The 20,982-nt window shown below is 33.7% G+C and overlaps 2 protein-coding genes across 2 annotated transcripts in view; both read left to right on the forward strand.

Annotated features, from left to right (window-relative positions):
* The window catches only part of LOC122327291, a 33,906-nt gene extending 18,520 nt beyond the window's left edge, over nt 1-15,386 (forward strand). Inside the window, 32 exon segments of the mRNA XM_043222521.1 lie at nt 846-871; nt 874-1,015; nt 1,534-1,704; nt 1,862-1,939; nt 2,041-2,202; nt 2,438-2,611; nt 2,739-2,912; nt 3,194-3,364; nt 3,528-3,698; nt 3,862-4,035; nt 4,243-4,428; nt 4,654-4,827; nt 4,966-5,136; nt 5,252-5,422; nt 5,497-5,664; nt 5,873-6,043; nt 6,197-6,370; nt 6,735-6,905; nt 7,220-7,393; nt 8,043-8,207; nt 8,383-8,562; nt 8,706-8,876; nt 9,025-9,195; nt 10,957-11,130; nt 11,281-11,451; nt 11,578-11,751; nt 11,947-12,120; nt 12,220-12,393; nt 12,748-12,830; nt 12,833-12,908; nt 13,217-13,344; nt 14,111-15,386. Coding sequence (XP_043078456.1) covers nt 846-871; nt 874-1,015; nt 1,534-1,704; nt 1,862-1,939; nt 2,041-2,202; nt 2,438-2,611; nt 2,739-2,912; nt 3,194-3,364; nt 3,528-3,698; nt 3,862-4,035; nt 4,243-4,428; nt 4,654-4,827; nt 4,966-5,136; nt 5,252-5,422; nt 5,497-5,664; nt 5,873-6,043; nt 6,197-6,370; nt 6,735-6,905; nt 7,220-7,393; nt 8,043-8,207; nt 8,383-8,562; nt 8,706-8,876; nt 9,025-9,195; nt 10,957-11,130; nt 11,281-11,451; nt 11,578-11,751; nt 11,947-12,120; nt 12,220-12,393; nt 12,748-12,830; nt 12,833-12,908; nt 13,217-13,344; nt 14,111-14,187 — 4,921 coding nt within the window. The 3' untranslated portion in view covers nt 14,188-15,386.
* Nucleotides 15,387-17,817: 2,431 nt separating this feature from the next.
* On the forward strand, nt 17,818-20,799 carry LOC122327557. Its single transcript, XM_043223003.1, has 7 exons — nt 17,818-18,197; nt 18,481-18,540; nt 19,249-19,350; nt 19,646-19,753; nt 19,950-20,054; nt 20,267-20,383; nt 20,663-20,799. The coding sequence occupies exons 2-7, from the start codon at nt 18,518-18,520 to the stop codon at nt 20,751-20,753; spliced, it is 546 nt and encodes a 181-aa protein (XP_043078938.1). The 5' UTR covers nt 17,818-18,197; nt 18,481-18,517; the 3' UTR covers nt 20,754-20,799.
* Nucleotides 20,800-20,982: the final 183 nt, after the last annotated feature.

Consider the following 20,982-nt stretch of genomic DNA (forward strand, 5'->3'; position numbering starts at 1 on the left):
GTGCTTCGTCCCGCGAAAGCGCGAACGTGACATAAGTCATGATGACAAATGCCATTATTGTTCAAGATAATTTTTGTGCATAAATGATGAACTGTATACAATAATGCAAATTTTCAACTGCATGATCTCCTTTGTTCCAAAACATAGAAAATATGCTTAAATGTCACCTGTTATGCTACCTTTTTAAGCTGTAAAAATGAAGTTTTAGCTCAAATTTCCCTAAAATAATTTTCTATAGCTTGTTAAATATTCCATTTTTAGGTTATGAGTCAAAATGTATCATTTTTGTGTTTGTCCCTTTAAATGCAAATGAGCTGGTGCTTCTAGAAAAGAGAACAGAGCTTAAGGCTGCTGGCCTTTACAAATAAACGTTCCCCTAATAGTTAAAGCCTGTTAAAAGTCATCTGATTGTAGTGTACGTAATAAATATGTGAATTACACAGACAAGGAGCATGACACAAAAAACTCATCATGCTAATTTAAGCTATCACAAATACAATGCTTCTCATTGCTTTCATGACTACTACATTCCTATTTACATCCATTCTGATAGCACATGAAGGCAGCATCAGATACAACAGATGCAATGGTAGCTTTAACAAATTTAAAGTGGATCTATTTAAGCACAATGTGTAGGTATGGTTCCCTAAACTTAGAGGTGTGAAATGGGCAGGCATACAGATGGACAGCATATCCACTTTCTGTGAAAATTGTGATCCTGGTCTGTATAACCCCCACCCCAAACCCCAAAAAAAAAAAAAAAAAAAAAAAAAAAAAAAAAAATATATATATATATATATATATATATATATATATATATACACTGAAAGGTTGTTTATTTTCAGGCTTAGTAAGTGTGCACTAACAGAGAAAGCTGTTCAGATCTGGCTTCAGTTCTCAGCTCAGACTCCAACAGTCTGAAGGAACTAGATTTGAGCAATAATGAAATACAAGATTTAGGAGTAAAGCGTCTCTCTAATGGACTGGAAGATAAATGTAAACTGGAGAAACTCCGGTGAGTTGATGTTTCTCTGTATAAATGTATGCTTTCCCTGCCAAATTGTCATCACATTTTAAAAACTATAATTTTTAAAATATTCATGGCAATTTGAATATTTTCTTGTGGGAATATCACACAACAAAATTTCTGCTTTTTAACAAAAAAAAAATTTGCATTCTGCATGAGACATTCTGTTTGTATCAAAAGCATTTGGAGCTAAATCATTTTTTTTCAAATAGTATGAAAATAGATTTATTTCAGAATGAACAATGCTTATTAACAATGCTTAATAATCAGGTTATTTTGCATTCACGTCTGTTATTGGTTATTTCTGCTTCTATGTCATGTTTTAATACATATGTTCAATACGTTTTGAGAAGATGTTTGGTTGTTCTTTCTACTGTATAACGGTGAAAAAAGTTATTTTTTAATCGTTTGTATAACGAATCAATAGGAGTTTTATTTTTCAGTATATACCTTGACTAATACTGTGGATTAATTAGAATAATAGACTATTTTCATTTCCGATTTAGACTTTCAGACTGCAGCATCACTGAAGAAGGTTATAAAGCTCTGGCTTCAGCTCTGAGATCAAACCCTTCACACCTGATAGAGCTGGATCTCAGAGGAAATGATCCTGGACAATCAGGAGTGAAGGAGCTCCTTGATTCTCTAAAGTATCCAGAGTGTGAACTAAAACTAAGGTCAGATATGACAAAACACACAAAACACACACACACACACACACACACACACTGCTTATTTATATTATTATTTATGAAAATACTGTTTCATTAACTTAATACTGTGGGGAGACCTGATAAAATAATATAAAAATGACAGTATAATTATGGATCTCAGAGGAAATGATCCTGGACAATCAGGAATGAAGCAGCTCGGTGATAAACTACAAGATCCAAACTGTCAATTGAATCTGAGGTGAGATGGGATTAAATAATAAAAATATATTAGGCGCAAATTAATAAATTACAGACTGCTTGTTTTTTCAGTCAAATTTAATTAGCTTTTCTCATCTGCAGGTTTTTGGGTCGTGAAGCAGAGGAAGCCTGTCAATATGTGACTGGAGTTGTGAAGGAAAACCCATTACTTCTAAGAGAACTAAATCTGGGTGAACATAAACTAGACTTGAAGCGGCTCGCTCCTCTACTGCAGGATAAACACTGTAAACTCAGCAGACTGGTGTAAGTAGTTAGGACTGAACCATGGTTTGAGTGTTTTATATATATATATATATATATATATATATATATATATATATATATATATATATATATATATATATATATATTTTTTTTTTTTTTTTTTTTTTTTTTTTTTTGGATGTCTTTTTGCTTTTGTAATGTTACCATCTTTTTTTAGGTGTAATATATGTATTAGTAAAAATAGGTTCTAAAAATTAGTTTTCTCTTTATTCAGTCTAAATAACAGCTTTATCACACAAGAAGATTGTCGTGTTCTGGTTGAAGCTTTAAATTCAAACCCTTCAAACCTGATAGAGCTGGATATGAGTGGGACGAAACTCAGAGACTCAGGAATGAAGATTTTCTCAACTCTGTTCAAGAATGAAAAGTGTAGAGTCGAAAAGCTTAAGTAAGTAAATCTAAACACAGAACACATGGACAGTGCTGCAAAACAATCTATGAAAATCTTATTAGTGAATAATAGTTGCATGCATAGCTTAGACAATTTTTTTACTGTTTTTTATTCTTTTTTACAGGTTTAATTGTATATCTATTACAGCAGACGGATGTTCTGCTCTAGCTGCAGAGTTGAATTCAAACCCCACAAACCTGATAGAGCTGGATTTGAGTAAGAATCAACTAAGAGATGCTGGAGTAACAGAAATCTCTACTCTTCTGGGAAATTCACAATGCACACTAAAGATACTCAGGTTTGAACTTAATTTAAGTTAATTTAAACATAATTCAATGTAAAACTGGAGCCACAGACTGATGAACAGCATCTGAAATGAATACCCATCTGTCTCCAGTTGTGAGTAAATGTGGTAATTTCAATGTTAGTTAGATCTTCTGTGACAGTACAGATATCTTTCAGTGTACCTACATTATTTTTGAGAGTGCTGGGCATTGTATATCATAATATAATAATTCTAATAATAAAACTTTGACATTATTCAGTGAGTAGTATTTGGTTATTTTTGTCTTCCTCTAGTCTTTCAGACTGCAGTATCACTGAAGAAGGTTATAAAGCTCTGTCTTCAGCTCTGAGATCAAACCCTTCACACCTGAAAGAGCTGGATCTCAGAGGAAATGATCCTGGACAATCAGGAGTGAAGGAACTCCTTGATTCTCTAAAGGATCTAGAGTGTAAACTAAAACCAAGGTCAGATAAGATAAGAAAAAAACACACACACACACATATATATATATATATATATATATATATATATATATATATATATATATATATATATATATATATATATATATATATATATAATGAATGAATGAATTGACTTTAACTTGTTTAAGTTTCTTTTCTGCAGGTTTTTGGATTCTGCTGCAGAAGAAGCCTGTCGGTATGTGACTGCAATTGTGAATAAAAACCCATTACTCGTCAGTGAGCTGAACCTGAGTGGATGTAAACTAGGAGACACAAACATGAAGCGACTCACTGCTCTACTGCAGGATAAACACTGTAAACTTAACAAACTGATGTGAGTATTTGTCATTGTTTTATATGCATACAGTCATTGCTGTTCTTTAAAGTAATTAAGAGCTAAGCTTAGTTGAACCATTATATAGACTTATTTGTTTCATAGTTGTGTTATGGTTGAAATTAACTGAATAATGTTTCCCATCTTTGTTTCACTTCTGTAGCTTAAATAAAAGCAGTATTACATCAGAAAGTTGTGATGCATTGGTCTCAGCATTCGAATCAAATCCTTTAAACCTGACAGAGCTGGATCTGAGTGGGAATAAACTCAGAGACGCAGGAACAAAGAAGATCTGCCCTCTGCTGATGAATAGACAATGCAGACTGAATAAACTTAAGTGTGTATTTTCATTTTTCTACAGTACCTCTCTGCATGTTAATACATATATAAAATATATAATATGCTATTTTATCCACAGTCTAGCTACCTGTATGTAAATCTTATCTCGTATCGTATCTAAATATTGTACTAAATACTGAAACTGAATTTTAAATACTGATAACTTGTTTCCCTACAAAGACTAAAAACATTTTGTATTGCATAGTCTTTCAGACTGCAGTATCACTGAAGAAGGTTATAAAGCTCTGTCTTCAGCTCTGAGATCAAACCCTTCACACCTGATAGAGCTGGATCTCAGAGGAAATGATCCTGGACAATCAGGAGTGAAGGAACTTCTTGATTCCCTAAAGTTCCTAAAGTTTAGTTCCCCAGAGCGTGAACTAAAACTAAGGTCAGATATGACAAAAAAAACAACCACACGCACACACATACACACACACACACACATATATAATGCATATTTATGTTTTTATTTATGGAAATATTGTTTCTTTAACCTAAAACTGTGATGAAACCTGACAAAATAATATAAAAATGACAGTATAATTATAGATAAAAATGGGAGCTGTAAAAGCCATAATATTTTAGACATAATATTCTTCTCTACTCCATATAGGTTTTTGAAAAGTCCCGCTGCAGAGGAAGCATGTGAGCATTTCACTCAAGTTCTCGGTAACAGTCCATTATTACTGACAGAACTGGATCTGAGTGAAGATAAATTACGAGATCTGGATGGGGAGAAACTCTCTGCTCTTTTGATGGACTCTCATAGCAAAGTGGAGAAAATTAAGTAAGCTAACATGATTTATACATTATATCTTATGTTTAGTAAATACGAAAGTCACATGTTTGATCAGATATGAAGACTTGTTGATCTGATGTGTGTTGAATATATACTGAGTAATAATGCGTTTTTTTTTATATTCAGGCTGAATAATTGTGAGCTGACAGAGAAAAGCTGTTCAGTTCTAGCTACTGTTCTCTCCTCCAAAACCATCCTGAAAGAGCTGAACCTAAACAACAGTTATCTTCTGGACTCAGGAGTCAAACAGATCTGTGAGGGACTGAAGAACCCTGTGTGTGAGCTCAAGATACTCAAGTGAGTACAACTACATTCAACACCACAGCAAACATAGGAGCGTTATATATCTGATGTGCAAAGTCAAATATAAAATGAGCCAAGTATCTTTTGTATATATTTATATTATTTTCAGGTTCAGTGGCTGTGCACTAACAGAAGAAAACTATTCAGCACTTGTTTCAGTTCTTAATTCAGTCTCCAGCAAACTAAAGGAACTTGACCTGAGCCACAGTAATATGCAGGACTCAGGAGTGAGGCTGCTCTCAGATGGACTGAAAGAAAACTGTAAGCTTGAGAAACTAAGGTCAGTTGATCATATCAAACAGTCTTGTAAAAGACAGTCATGGAATTGTTTAAAGAGTTTTATTTTCGTTCTAGTCTTTCAGACTGCAGTATCACAGAAGATGGTTATAAAGCTCTGTCTTCAGCTCTGAGATCAAACCCTTCACACCTGAAAGAACTGGATCTCAGAGGAAATGATCCTGGACAATCAGGAGTGAAGGAACTCATTGATTTACAAGATCAGAACTGTCAATTAAAGCTGAGGTGATATATGATGATATATAACACAAAACAAATTATATGCAGGCTAATTATTTATAGGATAGTTATATCAGGAATCAGAGTTAACAGTGATTTCAAGATTAAAAAAAATATTTAATTACTGCAGGGGTTTTGTAATAGCATCTGTTTTCCATTATAAAATATAACGGTGAGAACTTGATTAAACCATGCTTCATCTAATCTTCTGCAGGTTTTTGGATTCTGCTGCAGATGAAGCCTGTCAGTACGTGACTAGAATTGTGGGTAAAAACCCATTACTCCTAAAAGAGCTGAATCTGAGTGAATGTGAACTAGGAGACACAGGAGTGAATCAGATCTCTGCTCTACTGCAGGATAAACACTGTAAACTCAACACACTGATGTGAGTGTTTTTCATGGTTTCATACTCATTTAATGTTCTTTCATACAAATTAAATATCGTTAAAATATTGCTTTTCACTAACTTGTTTGTATTAAGACGTCCATTGCTGTTCATTTAAAGCAAATATTTTTTCTGGTTTGTTTTTCTCTGCAGGCTGAATAATAACAATATTTCCACAAAAGGTTTTGCTGCTCTGACTTCGGCATTTAATTTAAATCCTTCAAACCTGACAGAGCTGGATCTGAGTGGAAATAAATTGGGAAACACAGAAATTGGGAACATTTGTCAACTGTTAAACAAACCACAATTCAAATTGGAGAAACTAAGGTTGTATTTTTATTAATGTACATTTCTGCTACATTGCTAATATACATTGATGAAAGTCTATTAGGTTGACAAAAGAAGTGCATGGAGGCTGAACTTGCATTTTAAATTCTGTTAAAATTATAACTTGCATCATTACTTTTAAGAAATGCATAAATATTTAGAAATTCAGAATCTGATTATATTTAGAGGTGAGATTTTTGCCTATAATGTAAAAGGTGTGTTTGAATCACTTTAAATGACAACGTTTATCGAAATGTTGCAAAATTACATGTGTATATACTTAATAAATAATGAAATGTCACTATAGATTTTATTTTGTCTATAAGATGCAGTACTTTGTAACAAGCTTTTTCTCCTTATGCAGGCTTTCAGACTGCAGCATCACTGGAAAAGATTATGAAACATTGATTTCAGCTCTGAGATCAAACCCCAATCTGATAGAGCTGAATCTCACAGGAAATGATCCTGGAAAATCAGGAGTGAAACTGATCCTAGATTTACTGGAGAATACGCAGTATAAATTAAAGAACATTAGGTGATAAATATTTTTGAATGTTTAAATAAGCTACAGATATTAAGTGTAACAGCATGCATTAGACTGCATGAATGGGCCAGTGTAGAATTAGAATGACAGGAACGATTCAAAAACAGAATAAAACATTATAAATTACTTCAACAAATAACAAATATATTATTTGTTTAATGTATTTTCCCCAGTTTTATTGGACGGTTGAAACAACTACATAAATCTGACTTTAGCCACTGGACCCATAAGGAGGTTGGGAATTGCCAAAGCTATTGAGTTGTAACAAGATTCTCTAATCTACATTTCTATTCTACTTTTGTCAGATTTTTGAAAAGTCGTGCTGCAGAGGAGGCATGCGATTATCTCACTAAAGTTCTGGATATAAATCCATTATTACTTCAAGAACTGGATCTGAGCAAAATTGAATTAGAAGATCTTGGTGGGAAGAAACTTTCTGCTCTTTTGATGGACTCTCACAGCAAAGTGGAAAAAATAAAGTATGTCAACATGATTTTGCACATTAAAGATTATTTATAAAAATGTTTTTTATAAATGATAGTTATATTTTTTATAGCCCTGCCAAGTTTCTGTGGGTAACTCATACATGAAAACTAAAAAGTATAAAGTTTTATTCCAAATAATCAGTTAAACCCAGATTTAATATGGTCATTTAATCTGTGTAATTGGTGTAAAGAACATTTTGTGATGGGTGTTGTCAGCATAACCATCTTAAATGTTTTCTAATAATATTTCCAATGAAAGCAGAAAAGTACCTCATCTTTGCAGAACTCCATATTAATGTTAGTTGTTATCTGTAGTGCCTGACAGTTCCTTATTGACACAAACAGTCAGGTCAGTAAGATCTGAACTATCTTAATGCATGTCCATTATTTTCTATTGTGGAATGGGATCGAATGCAAATGGTTTTAATGCAGAGATCAGATTTGTTAGCTCCTCTTGTCTTACAGCATCAAAGAATTAAGAGGTTCTTGGGGAGCTACTTTGGAAACTCAGCTTTGTGATGCTGAATCTGCAACTGTATCTGAAGTGCTAGAGGGTCACGTGTGATCAGATATGAAGAGCTGTTAAACAAATGTGTGTTAAATACTATGTGTGAATAATAAATAATGCTGTTTCTGTGTTCAGGCTGAATGATTGTAAGCAGATAGAAAAAAGCTGTTCAGTTCTAGCTGACGTTCTTTCCTCCAAAACCATCCTGAAAGAGCTGAACCTGAACAACAGTCCTCTGCTGGACTCGGGAGTCAAACAGATCTGTGAGGGACTGAAGAAATCGAAGCTGAAAATACTAAAGTGAGTACAAAATCCTGGAATGCATGACTTTATTCCATGCTTCAATTTCTGCCAGTCCTATGATCTGTAGATCAAGAGTATATTGTCATTTACTTGATAAGATAAGCTTTTGTGTGTGTGTGTTTTTTTTTTTTTTTTTTTTTGCAAATTTCATTAATGTTTTTATATTTTGTAGGCTTTCAAACTGCTCTGTAACAGAAGGTGGTTATAAAGCTCTGGCTTCAGATCTGAAGGAAACCAGTTCACTAGCAGAGCTAGATCTCACAGGAAATGATCCTGGTCAATCAGGAGTGAAGGAGCTCAGTGATTTACAAGGATGGTTTGGAAGTCGATGGTATTCACTGAAAACTCTGAAGTGAGTTTTTTCTAAAATTATAAAAAGCAGAAATTAAACCCTTTAAAAGATATTTATAAAAGCATTGAAATTATTAATGGCCTCTAAGCTTTTGAAAATAGATAAAATATTTCAAGTAATGTCAATGTATTAAATGTCTCTAGGTTATTGGGTCCTGCAGCAGAGGAAGCCCGTCAGTATGTGAAGAAACTTGTGGATAAAGACCCGTTACTCCTGAAAGAGTTAAATCTGACTGGACATAGACTAGGAGACACACGAATGAATCAGATCTCTGCTCTACTGCAGGATAAACACTGTAAATTAGACACAATTCAGTGAGTATTCTTTACATTTTTCATATTGTGCAACTGAAATGTCAAGTGAATCCTACAGAATGATCCTACACAATGATTCTCAGTGATCACTGATTGTTGGTATCAAGTCTGTATGTATATAAATTCTTCCTTTTGTTCATCATTTTAGTCTGCGTAAGTGTGGTCTAACAGAGGAAAGCTGTTCAGCTCTCGCTACAGTCCTGAGATCAAACTCCAGTCTGAAAGAGCTTGACATGAGCAACAATAATCTGCAGGATTCAGGAGTGAAGAAACTCCAGAAAGGATTAGAAGATACAAACTGCACACTGGAAAAACTTGGGTGAGTTTAATGAACCACTGTTTTATTTTAGTAATAGTATTATTTTTGTTTTGCATATTTACTATAAAAAGCAATTTTAAGTTATTATTGTATAAAATATTTTAAACATTTTATTTTTCAAATGTACAACTAAATGTGTAAAAGTTATTACTGTAAAGCTGTGAACCATAACCATATTCCATAAATGACTTATTTAGAACATTTATGTTCAATCTGATTTACAAAATTACAATTAATCCAAAATACATGTACTGTATACACTTTTTTTTAATATCAATGTATTTTTATTATGCATTCAGTTCAATTATGCGATATGATTCATTTTCCATGTAGGCTAAATGAATGTAACTTAACAGACGGAAGCTGTTTAGCTCTGGCTACAGTTCTTGAAATAGGGACTAATCTGAAAGAGCTGAACCTGAACAACAATAATCTGCAGGATTCAGGAGTGAAGAAGCTCTGCTCTGGACTGGAGAGTGTAAAATGTAAATTAGAGATACTAAAATAAGTTGTGTAATAGACACAGAATTGAGTTCAACTAAAAATGAAGTGTTAGTAGTGTTATTTTCTTGTTATAAAAGATAAAAAAATGAGTTTTTAACAATCACGTTAGTATGTGTCAAAGGAACAAAGACAATTCAAATTTAATCACATGCCACTTTTTCAGTACACTATTTTACTTCTAATTTTTGACTTGCTAACAGTTAATGGAAATAGTCATTTATGATTATAATTATTTTGTTTGTTTAGAATTCTTATTAAAGGATTCATTCACCCAAAAAATTTAATTCCATCATTAATTACTCACCCTCATGACGTCCCAACACAAATGAAGATATTTTTAATGGAATATGACAGTAATTTAATCATTTCACAGACTACTGTACACACATACTGAACTTCATTTCCCATACTCCTTTGCTCAAGATTGGTTTCACCTGCATTCAATTACACGCTCTCATCTGATCGCACACCTGCACCTAGTTAATGACATGCTATATAAAACTTGGGCTTTCTCCCATAAAATGGCAGGTATTCTTTAGCACATATTACTGATTGTGATAGCTACTTTATGAAGCCTTTGCCAGTTTCCAGGTTTAATTCTAGGATTTCAGATGTCTTGCCATCTCAGACTCTGTTTGCACCGAGCTTGTGTTATCGCTCACTTTATGGATTATCCCTAGTATTTATCTTCTGGATACTGTTCGCTGATTGAAGAACCACACTTTCCCTACGACTACTCTTTAGTGTTCTGCTCATGTCATACCAGTTTACTGTTGCCGGACACTGCCTGTATTTCAGATGATGTGTCATAATAAAAGCATATGGATCCACTCGCCTCTCATTCTGTCACTCAAGTTACATTCAGAATGAAGATTTCTCTTCTGAATTGCTTGTAAATTTGCCACAGAAAGAAGGGTACATTTCAGGTCCTGCTTCAGAATTTTAACAAAGCTTAAGTCAGGTCTTTAATTCCAAACTTTTGTTTTGTTTTTGTTTTTCAACAGGTCTGATCATTCAGAAAACAGCTTTACACTTTAAAATTTTAAATAATTAATAATTAAATAATTTAAAAATGACTGTAAACTGAAGACGTGTTTTTTTTCTTTGCTCCCATATTAGCCAGTCAGTTTGGTTGAAAAACATATAACATTAATTGATTTAAATTGTCACACTAATGATTTATGTTGTTGTTTTTTTTGACTGATTAATTAGTCTAAATTAATCCAGTTGATTGTTATGTTTTCATTCCTGATTTAGACTTTCAGACTGTGGTATAACAGAAGAAGGTTATAAAGCTCTGTCTTCAGCTCTGAGATCAAACCCTTCACACCTGAAAGAGCTGGATCTCAGAGGAAATGATCCTGGACAATCAGGAGTGAAGGAGCTCAGTGATTTACTACAAGATCAGAAATATTCACTGAAGACACTGAGGTGAGATATGATGGAACAATACAAAATATTTTAAATTCTTCAGGTACTGCACAGCAGTAAAATCTGTAACTGTAAGAGTGAAACAAAGTTAAATATTGGTCAGTGCTATTTTTTTACTATACCAACACTGAGAAATGAACTTTTCTACAGGTTTTTGAGTCCTGCTGCAGAAAGTGCATGTCAATATTTGACTAATCTTCTGAACACAAACCCATTACCCTTGAGAGAGCTGAATCTCAGTGAGCGTAAACTAAAAAACTCAAATGTGAAACAGATCGCTGATCTACTGCAGGATAAACATTATAAACTCAACACACTGATGTGAGTATTGTACATCGTTTTACACTTTACATGTATAATATCTTTAAAATATAAGTATGCTTAACTTATTTGGATGAAGACTGTTAATGCTATCAGTTAAACATTTCTTTCTCTATCTCTCTGTAGGCTGAATAATAACAGTATTACAGAAGAAGGTTGTGCTGCTCTGACTTCAGCATTTAAATCAAATCCTTCAAACCTGGAAGAGCTGGATCTGAGTGGAAATAAACTAAGAGACTCAGGAATTGAGAAGATCTGTCCTCTGCTGTCCAATATACAATGCAAATTGAATAAATTGAGGTGTGAATTTTAATTTATGTACATTTTTGTATAACGACATTCATATAATTGCATTATATTTAAAAAAAAAAAAGGTTTTTAATTATGCTCTTTGTCATCTGGTGAAATAAGGATGATGATCATTTCGCGTTTTGTTTATGAAGATGTAATTTTACAGAACAAAGGATTATCAGATTTTTTGCTATTTCTGTGTAGGTTAAAAGGCTGTGATATGAAACATCAAGGTTGTACTGCTGTGACTTCAGCTCTGAAATCAAACCCATCACACCTGAGAGAGTTAGACTTGAGCGGAAATAAACTCGGAGAATCTGGAGTGAAAAACCTTAGTGATCTACTGAGGAACGATCGATTCAAGCTGGAGAAACTACAGTTAGTATCTCTATGAACTATGAAAAACTATATGCCTACTCCACATCTTAAGTGGTCATCAAAGATTTGAGTCATTGTTCTTCCTCTTTCTATCTTCAGTCTATGTGGATGCAGTATTACAGAGAAACAGTGTCTCATCCTGACTTCAGCTCTGAAATCAAACCCATCACACCTGAGAGAGCTGGACCTCAGTGAGAATGAAATAAAAAACAAAGGAGTGAATGACTTATGTGACATACTGAAGCATTCACACTGTAAACTGGAGAGATTGAGGTGAGGAACATTTCAGACCTTTTACTAGTTCTCAAAAAGGGTTCTCACTCCTAATTACTGCTTATTTATAGTTAGTCATATAGCTGATACATATTTGTAGGATAAAGAATGTAGAATGCAGATTGCGATGTGCAGATGTGCTTTAGAATTACTCAAAAACAGTCTTTAATGCTAGTAATAAGCATTCTTATAAGCGACTAGGTAAGATTTTTCTATAAACAACGGCTTTACTGGAGAAAAACAAAACAAACAAATCTAGAAAATTCATTCTCCTTATTCCATGAAGAGCCTGAGTTAATACTATATAGCATTTTCTATAACATCTATTTTTCGGTCTGTTTGTCTCTTTTCTAGTCTGCATGGCTGTGGAATTACAGATGTTTCTTTATTAACGAAGTCTTTGACAAACACACAAGCACTGCAGTTACTAAAAAGCTTGATCTGAGTAATAACACAATAGGAGAGTCAAAAGAGCAGCTCAGTAAAGTACTACAAGGCTTAAACTGTGAAGTGAGGTGAGTAAAAGTCTCTTTGTGATATTAAAGAGAGTTTCATTTACCTTTTTAGTCTTTGACAGATTGTAGAAAAAAACCTGACATCCTGCTAAAATATTCTTTGTGCAAATACCAGCCTCTGCTTACAGACGTTCACAATCACGATGCATGTTTCTGTTGTGTCCTAATTTTTCATTCAGAAACAATTAATTTTCAATACAACAGTAAAAAAGCTGTGGGAAGAAAATCAGATTCATCAGTAACTTTCATACTTATATTTATCATATGTAAAAAAATGTAACTGCTTTTTTTTCTGTTTCTTCTTACAGCTTGGAGAAGGGAAAGTGGTTTAGCTTTAAAGCCGGCGTTAAAAGTATAGTCAATACTATTAGTATTTCTGGTGGATCAAAAGCAGGGAAAGCAGATCAATCAGCTGGACTGGATGAGTCACCCTCAGGTGAGAGACTCCTCTTCATAAATTATAATGATTATATATTCAACAGGAATGTACCGACACACAAAAATACACTTTGCTGCGTACCTCAGTTTTAAAGTCACTGTTTAATGTTTTCATCAAGGAAAAACAAAACAAAACAAAAAAGATTTCTTTTAAATCAACATTCATACAGCAAACCAGTTTAATAAAAGCAAAAATAAACTGTGAAATTTGATGCAACGCACTCATTGTATTGAAGTTGATGGTGCTGTTGTGAATCAGGAGAAGAGATTTGAAGTGGTTCCACTTTTTGATATAAAATACGAGCAAAATATATCTTTTAGTCAGATTTATTAAGCTCACATCTCTCTCACAGCCCTCGTTCGACTGCTAACATGTAACAAAGACTCACGTGAGTTTCTAACATTTACAGAGATTGATAGGAGGGAGGCATTGTCTTAGTACAGTGATTTTAATGAAATGTTTCCAAACAGTGATTCATAAAAAAATAAAAAATACTATTTATAGCTGCAGATTATTATTAATTCTGTGTGTTCATACCCGCATGCATTTACTTGATGGTGAATTCCTGCAACTTTAATTGTACTTAACAGACTTTTCTCCTATGCCTATTCTTGTGTCCACTCTTGAGTGCAGTACAGTACCAATCAAAAACTGTTTATTTATTTATTTTATGTTACACTTATCATATGTCACTATATAAAAAAGTAATGAGTATGAGTGAATAATCTTGCTTAGTGATGCAAATCATTTGTTTTATTTACAGGTGGAGCAGAGAGAAGAGAAGAGTCTAGTAAGAATGGAAAGGGGTCGAATACACACGAGTCTGGGAGTGCAGTATGAGGCCTGAAAACATGATGTTGGGTTTAAATTGATAGCTAAGCATAATTCTGATGATTACACAATTTAACTCTAACATGTATCATCTGAACTAAAAGTGAAAGTCAAAAGTGTGAATTTTAAATTGTGGTCTATGTGCAAAAAAGTGAATCTGTATTATCAGTTTGTCCTTTTTTTATATTTTTTAATATTTTTTTAACATTCATTAATTGTTTATACATCATATATGCATTATGCATACACGTTTACATCATGCTTTTTTTGCGTCATTCTTACATTTGTGTTACATATTATATACACAGGTCTTTTTTTTATTTGCATTTAAGTTTAAGTCTGTTTTAATGCACGCATACTGCAGTGGAAATCCTATTGTATTTGGTAAATTTCCAGAGTGCTTATTGCTATTTTTTTAATATCTGAAGCAGACAAGGAACACGTAACAGATTCCTCTGCTAGTGTCATCCCCCTGGCCCCAGAGACCTCAGCTCTTTATATGTTGTGCAGCCCAAAACTGCTTTTTGAACTCAGTTCAGTTGTATTTTTGATCACCACCACCATTATCAAAAGCCAGAGAACTTGGAAAAGAAATCTACTTAAGAACAAGTCACTTTGGGACAGGAAAGATTAGATGAGACATTGCTTACAACAGCTGGATAAATTTATTTAAGCATGGATATAAGGCTGGATGCCATGGGCGTGCAATTTTAATTCCCTGCAAAACAAAGAAATGTTGCTTCATTAGATGATAGTTGGACTTGTTGCCCTCATAACATAAATGCATAACATGTAGATTATCTGTCGTAGTACTTTCGGGCAGGATGTTGGGTATTTACAGTAGACATAGTCCAGAAACAGGGACAGTGATGTAGTGTTTAGAGAAATACACTCTCCAGTCCAGTAGGGGGCATTCTAATCTGCTGACTTATCATCAGTGTTAGAAACGGATGTGCTGCTTTTTTTGCAAGCAGCGGCGGACCTTTTTGTGTATGATTCTGCCTTGTTTACTGTTTTTGATTCCTTGGATTACCCCTTTTGCTCTGTCTGCCTGGTTTGGATTGTACTTCTAGTTTTGACCCACTGTCTGTTTATCAACTTTGCCTTTTGGGAAAAAAAAAAAAAAAAAAACCTGCCAAGTCTTGTAATGCTCAGATTAATTTTATTTCATTTAAAAAATAATAAAAATAAAACATGGTATGAAGTTACTTTGGTCAATCCATCATTTGTCCACCATAAACAGATTCAGAGAGAGTTGTATTTTTCTGTGTAAACGACCTCCATTATGCCAGGTTCCTGGAAGAAGCAAAGAAATTTTGCTACAGATTGTTCATAATTTATAAAGCGCGGCATCTGAGAATCATTCGTAAAAATGTGTAAGTTTAATATTAGTAGTCACAGCTTTTTGCAACATATCAACATTTTAATAACAGTCACAAAACAAGTCAGCTGCAGAAACCATAAAACATGTTCACTGAAGGCAAGCGTTTAAGAACCCAAGTGCAGTTTTCTTCAACATACAACTTTAATCCAACACAGACTTGGCATGAACACTCACTTTTGAGCAAATTTAAGAAATGTTGCTGTAAATGGTCAACCAGGTGAGACACAGGGCCAAAGACTATGATCCACATATAAATTTGTTATCCATTCTCACTTGAAAAGTGCCCAAGCATTGACTTTCAGGGCTTTAGCTGTTGAATATTTTAGTAATCAAGTATTCTAAAAAAATGATATCGTTAAAATGGAGTATTACGTTGTTTTTCTTAGTTTTAACTGGATGGATTTCACAGAGCTTGTACAGAGTTTATGAACTTTTGGTATGTGTGGTTGTGTTTCTTTTTATTGCATGGTGGGGTCCTCAACACGTTAGCACACTCACATAGCGAGGACCAAAAACATAGTGGGGAACAAATGCTTATAATTTGCAACTTGTTACAGCTAAGTCTGTTTTTTTCATGTTCAATTCCTTCTTACAGACTAGAAAGTGAAAGCTGGATAACAACTTATCCAATACATGTTGGTGGATGGTTTGAAGCTCAAGCAAAACCTGTCAACTTCAGGTAAGCAATCCTCAAAAGAGCTTCACTAGTACTGCGTTTATGGGAATAAATGAATATGCGCAATGTGTTGACTGTACAGCAGAACCTGCTATGTGCATGATATATTAATCATTTATATGAGTTTTAAGTCTTTAAGGCCAGCACTGTGTTTGACAGGAAATTTAAATTGTGTTTCTTCAACAAATGAATAGGGTATTTTGCAAGTCTGTATTTATTGCTCTCTTAAAATGATTACTGGTGCATACAGGCTGTTCATATATGATATTGAATTATAGCTGTTGGTTTAGTGTTAGTGTACCAGTGTATGTTCATTTTGTTTTATGTACAGGATGGTCCGAGGACTGTAGAAGGGTAACACTGAAAACACCCTTTCCATTGAGAAGCTTCCAAAGTTTCATTTCGGTGGGATTTTTGCACTTGGTATTAGCATGCATTTCAAATGTGCCTCTGATGAAACCTCACTGAACAATTACATAACCGTGGCATCCATGATTGTAATTGGGATTAGAAATTATTAATTGTGCAGCCCTCCTATAAAGATTGTGGTTTAATATCAAAAGATGTACATATATGAAACAGGTTAAGTAATTCTGAATAGACCGTGCTATTGAATATGTCGAGTGGCGTCTCTGTTCTTCTGCTGTTGCTTCAGAAAGTACAAAGTCTATAGTTCTGATGTTCATTTGAGATATCGGATGTCTTCAAGTTCGGACATCCACATCATCAAATAACGTCAAAAAAAGAAGCAAGGCAAGTTCATTTATATAGCATATTTCATACACAATAAAATATAAATTAAAAAAAACAATATATTAAAATAAAAGTGCTTGACGATGGCATAGAAGAACCTTTTTTGTCTAAATGGTTTCATAAAGAACCTTTAACATCTGAATAACCATTCTGTTTCACAAAAGGTTCTTCGTGGCGAAAGAAGATTTCTCAGATTCTAAATAGGAAAGAAAAGTTGTTTAAAGAACTTTTAGTTGAATGAATCCCCTTTACGCTGAGAATAATAAAAAAAGTTACTGTAATGAACTGATCTATTGTGTTTCCGCTCTGTTCCCGAAGAGACTATATTATTCATCTTCCAAACGGAGGGCGTCAGAAAGCCCAGTCAGTCCTGTTTATACTAGACCAGAACTTCTGAATGCTTCACAAAAGTATGGATTACTCTCTCTGTTAACAAGGTTGTCACATCGCAAATAAGTTTTGACTTTAACTGGTTATTTGAGGTTTTAATCATATTTGAATTTACAATATTGCAGGTATGCTGTGGACAAAAATAATACAGCCAGAAATTACATGAATAAGCTTTATAAACTAGACATTTTATTTTAGTTTAATTTGATTTTAGAGTAGCGTCTTCTTCTTATTCCTGTCTTGCGAACCAAATGGCAAGTCGTGGACAATAATAACCTATTATAATGACATTGTACAATCATAATCTGAACATGGCACAAACGTGCAAAGAATTCTGGTATTTGTGTAGGCTGTACGGAAAGAATTTGTCGCCATGGTCATGTGCAAAGCTTGACATTTAGACTATAACAGTGCGTGTTAAATACTGATTCCAAAGAAAACAGAGCTATCAGGGTTTAAAAGAGAAAAGAGAATCATTGTTGTTGTTAAAGATAATATTCAATCTAATATGCGCATTGTAAATATTTTTGTATAAAAATATGTGTGCTATAAATGTTTGCGCATATTACCTACAAACAGATAAGACTCAATAGTAAAATAATTTACTTTTATTATTTTGTACTATGGCAATTTCAATGACTTGACTTTATTGACTATTATTGACAATTTTTTCCAAACAGTCTTTGTGTCAAACTCAGTATGCATATGTGAATGATTTCAAAGAGTTACGTAATTAAGTATTTTGTAATAAAAAAGCACACAGACTTAATGAAGTGAACAAAAATCATCTAGGTAAATTCATAAAATCATTTTACGGTAAGACTGAACATGTTACAGACAAACATATTATTCTCGTTTTTTATTTTAGAGGTTGTCACTCAGAACGAACAAAGCTGCCGGAAAATACTTTGCATTTTAATGATGAATGTACTTTTGAGATAATTATTTTGTTTTATTTTATGCTTGTGCTTTGTGGCAAGTATTTTCTACTGCCGTGTTATTTATAGTAACGTTGGTTGTCGTCAGATCACAGTGAATGGCTAATTTGTCTTCGTAAATCAATGCTTTACTGTTCATTTAATGTGCATTTTTACTGCAGTATGTCAGAAGAGTGAGGGAAGGACTGTTCATCTAAGATGAGTCTCACAGAGAAAGAAAGGTAAGAAAGAAAGGTTCATTTCTTCGATTAATTATTTTAAACGCAACTTTCTTGTGAAGACAAAAGCTCGTCAACAAAGAGTGTTTAATGTTTGACACATTCGGAAATACTGTGCAAATTGCCCAAGAGTGTTGTATGCACTTTTGTCTTGTTCCTGTTCACAACATCTTGTTAACGTTGGAATACCAGCGTTTTTGCTTACAATTGGTGATTGTACGTCAGTATCATTCATCTATCATTAAATCTGATTTTAGGCATTACTCATGGGTAAGTTTAGGTTTTGTGTAGAGACATGGTCAAGACAACATTTTTAGATTAAAATGTTCCAGGGTCAACAAAACATGTAGCCTGCTCTTCTTCCATGCTGTTTTGGGACAACAAATTTCCTAAATCTTTCCTGTAAATTCCTTTTTCACTTTTGCTGTTGCAATATTGCTCGCTTTATTTGTGGTATTTTTGTTGGTACTAATTTAATGCATTAATCTGGATTTATTTTTAGATTCACAGGAGTTTTACAAGAAAGTGTAGGTTGTGAAGGGTTAGGAACCAGTGCTTGACTGTTACTGTATTTATTTCATTGCTGATCACTGACTTGAAGTCTCAGATCAGGACATTGTTTGTGTTAAACTTTGGAAAGAGCTAAGTGTGGTGCTAAAAATCCTCATAACGAGACTTCTGTTTTGTCCCCTGTGTGATTTGTGTCATTAGTGTAAGATCACATGTGTTCAGCCCTATGTCTGTGAAGAGTAACTGGTCGCATAAAGAGCCACCAAATCTCGATGAGAAAACCCCATCATCACCTACCAAAAGGTATTTCACGTGTTTTACATTATAGTTGCTGGGTTACATTAGCTCCACTGTGGTGTATGAACTGAATGAAACAATACATAACAAAACAAATAGAGCATCTGGAGCTTCTTTGCCATAAAACATTGACACAGATAGCAATCGTGGGACATAAATTCACCACGAAAAGACATTAGGCAACTAAACATAATTACATGAGAAGGACAAGTGCACAGCTATAGTGCATTTAATGACACTCTTCAAAGTGAAATAAGACTGAAATATGTCATGTAATAAAGCTTGTTCTTTGTGTCATTAGTGTAAGATCAGAGTCACATATGTTCAGTTCTGCATCTCTGAAGAGTGACTGTTCAAAAAAGGATGTACCCAACTTCAGTGAGAAAACACCATCATCACCTACCAAAAGGTATTTCATATTTTTAAATTATAAAAAGTCTTATTTAGTAGAAAAACTGTCAGAGTGTTACTTGCCATTTATATAATGATTGCTTTTCTGCCTGCCTCAGTACCATGTGCCCACTTTTTCCTTTTTGCTCAACCTTGTATGACCTTGGTCTGAACTTGTTTATATGATATTTTCCCTCTTCTTTTTGTGTCATTAGGTTAAGATCGGGTTCACATGTGTTCAGCTCTGTGTCTGTGAAAAGTGACAATTCAATGCACCTTCCACCTATTATTAGCGAGGAAACACCAACATCTACCAAAAGGTATTTTTTGTGTCTCCTGTTGTTAGTCGCACATAGACTGTGAAAATAATTCTGTGACTACATTTCACAACCACATTTTACATAAACAGTGTTTCTATACTGATGAATGCTGGGTAAGAATAACCTGCTGGCTTATTTGATTGACCCAAATGATAAAGATTGTGTTGTGGTTAGACTACATGTGTTTTTTTTTTTATTTTGTAATGATTTAGTTACAAAGGACAGAAGACAACAGTAAATATTGGAGCAGAATTTACACGGTGGCAAACATTGAAAGCACAGAAGGGTCTGAAGAGTGATGTGGAACTGGCAACTTTTCTTCTCAACAGGTGGGAACACAAGATACCCCAGTTTATCTTGCACTATTAATTTTACAACATAAATAAGCTAAGATGCCAACATTTGCAATTTAGTTTTGAATTAAAAAAAAGTAAAACATTAACACTAAAGTATAAAAAATTATACTATTTTCAGCATGTCATTTACTTTATCTGTTCACAAAACACTTAAATATATCCTAAATATAGGATATATCAATATATAGTCTAGAAATACACTATTCTATTTTAATTTACTGTGAACACTGGACAATCTTATATTGCTAACAGGGTTCAATATGAGAAATCAGACTCAGAATTCCAAACCTACCGCCTCCGTAAAGAGTTCAGTGAAAATCGCCTCTGGATCTTCCAGGTATAAAGGTCGGCTTCTGCATTTGAACACCATTCATTGTAGAAAAATCACCAAAAAAAAACATAATGGCATAGTAGAGAAGTGTATTCTCTCATGGTAGGTTATGGATTCTCACAAAAGAATCAAATAAAGAACAGGTATTTTGGGCTGGAAAATTTAAGGTTAAATGTATATCTAGCAGAACTTGATTGATATATATATATTGCTTGACTGCAATTTGTTAATACATATTTTA

This window comes from Puntigrus tetrazona, chromosome 22 (genome assembly GCF_018831695.1).
Source record: "Puntigrus tetrazona isolate hp1 chromosome 22, ASM1883169v1, whole genome shotgun sequence".
Lineage (NCBI taxonomy): Eukaryota > Metazoa > Chordata > Actinopteri > Cypriniformes > Cyprinidae > Puntigrus > Puntigrus tetrazona.

What these genes read in the sequence shown, in the direction of transcription:
- LOC122327557 (XM_043223003.1), top strand. Translation starts at nt 18,518, where the DNA reads ATGAGTCTCACAGAGAAAGAAAG. An exon ending in AGTCTCACAGAGAAAGAAAG is followed by an intron (nt 18,541 to 19,248) that starts GTAAGAAAGAAA and finishes TTGTGTCATTAG; the next exon opens with TGTAAGATCACATGTGTTCA. An exon ending in CCATCATCACCTACCAAAAG is followed by an intron (nt 19,351 to 19,645) that starts GTATTTCACGTG and finishes TTGTGTCATTAG; the next exon opens with TGTAAGATCAGAGTCACATA.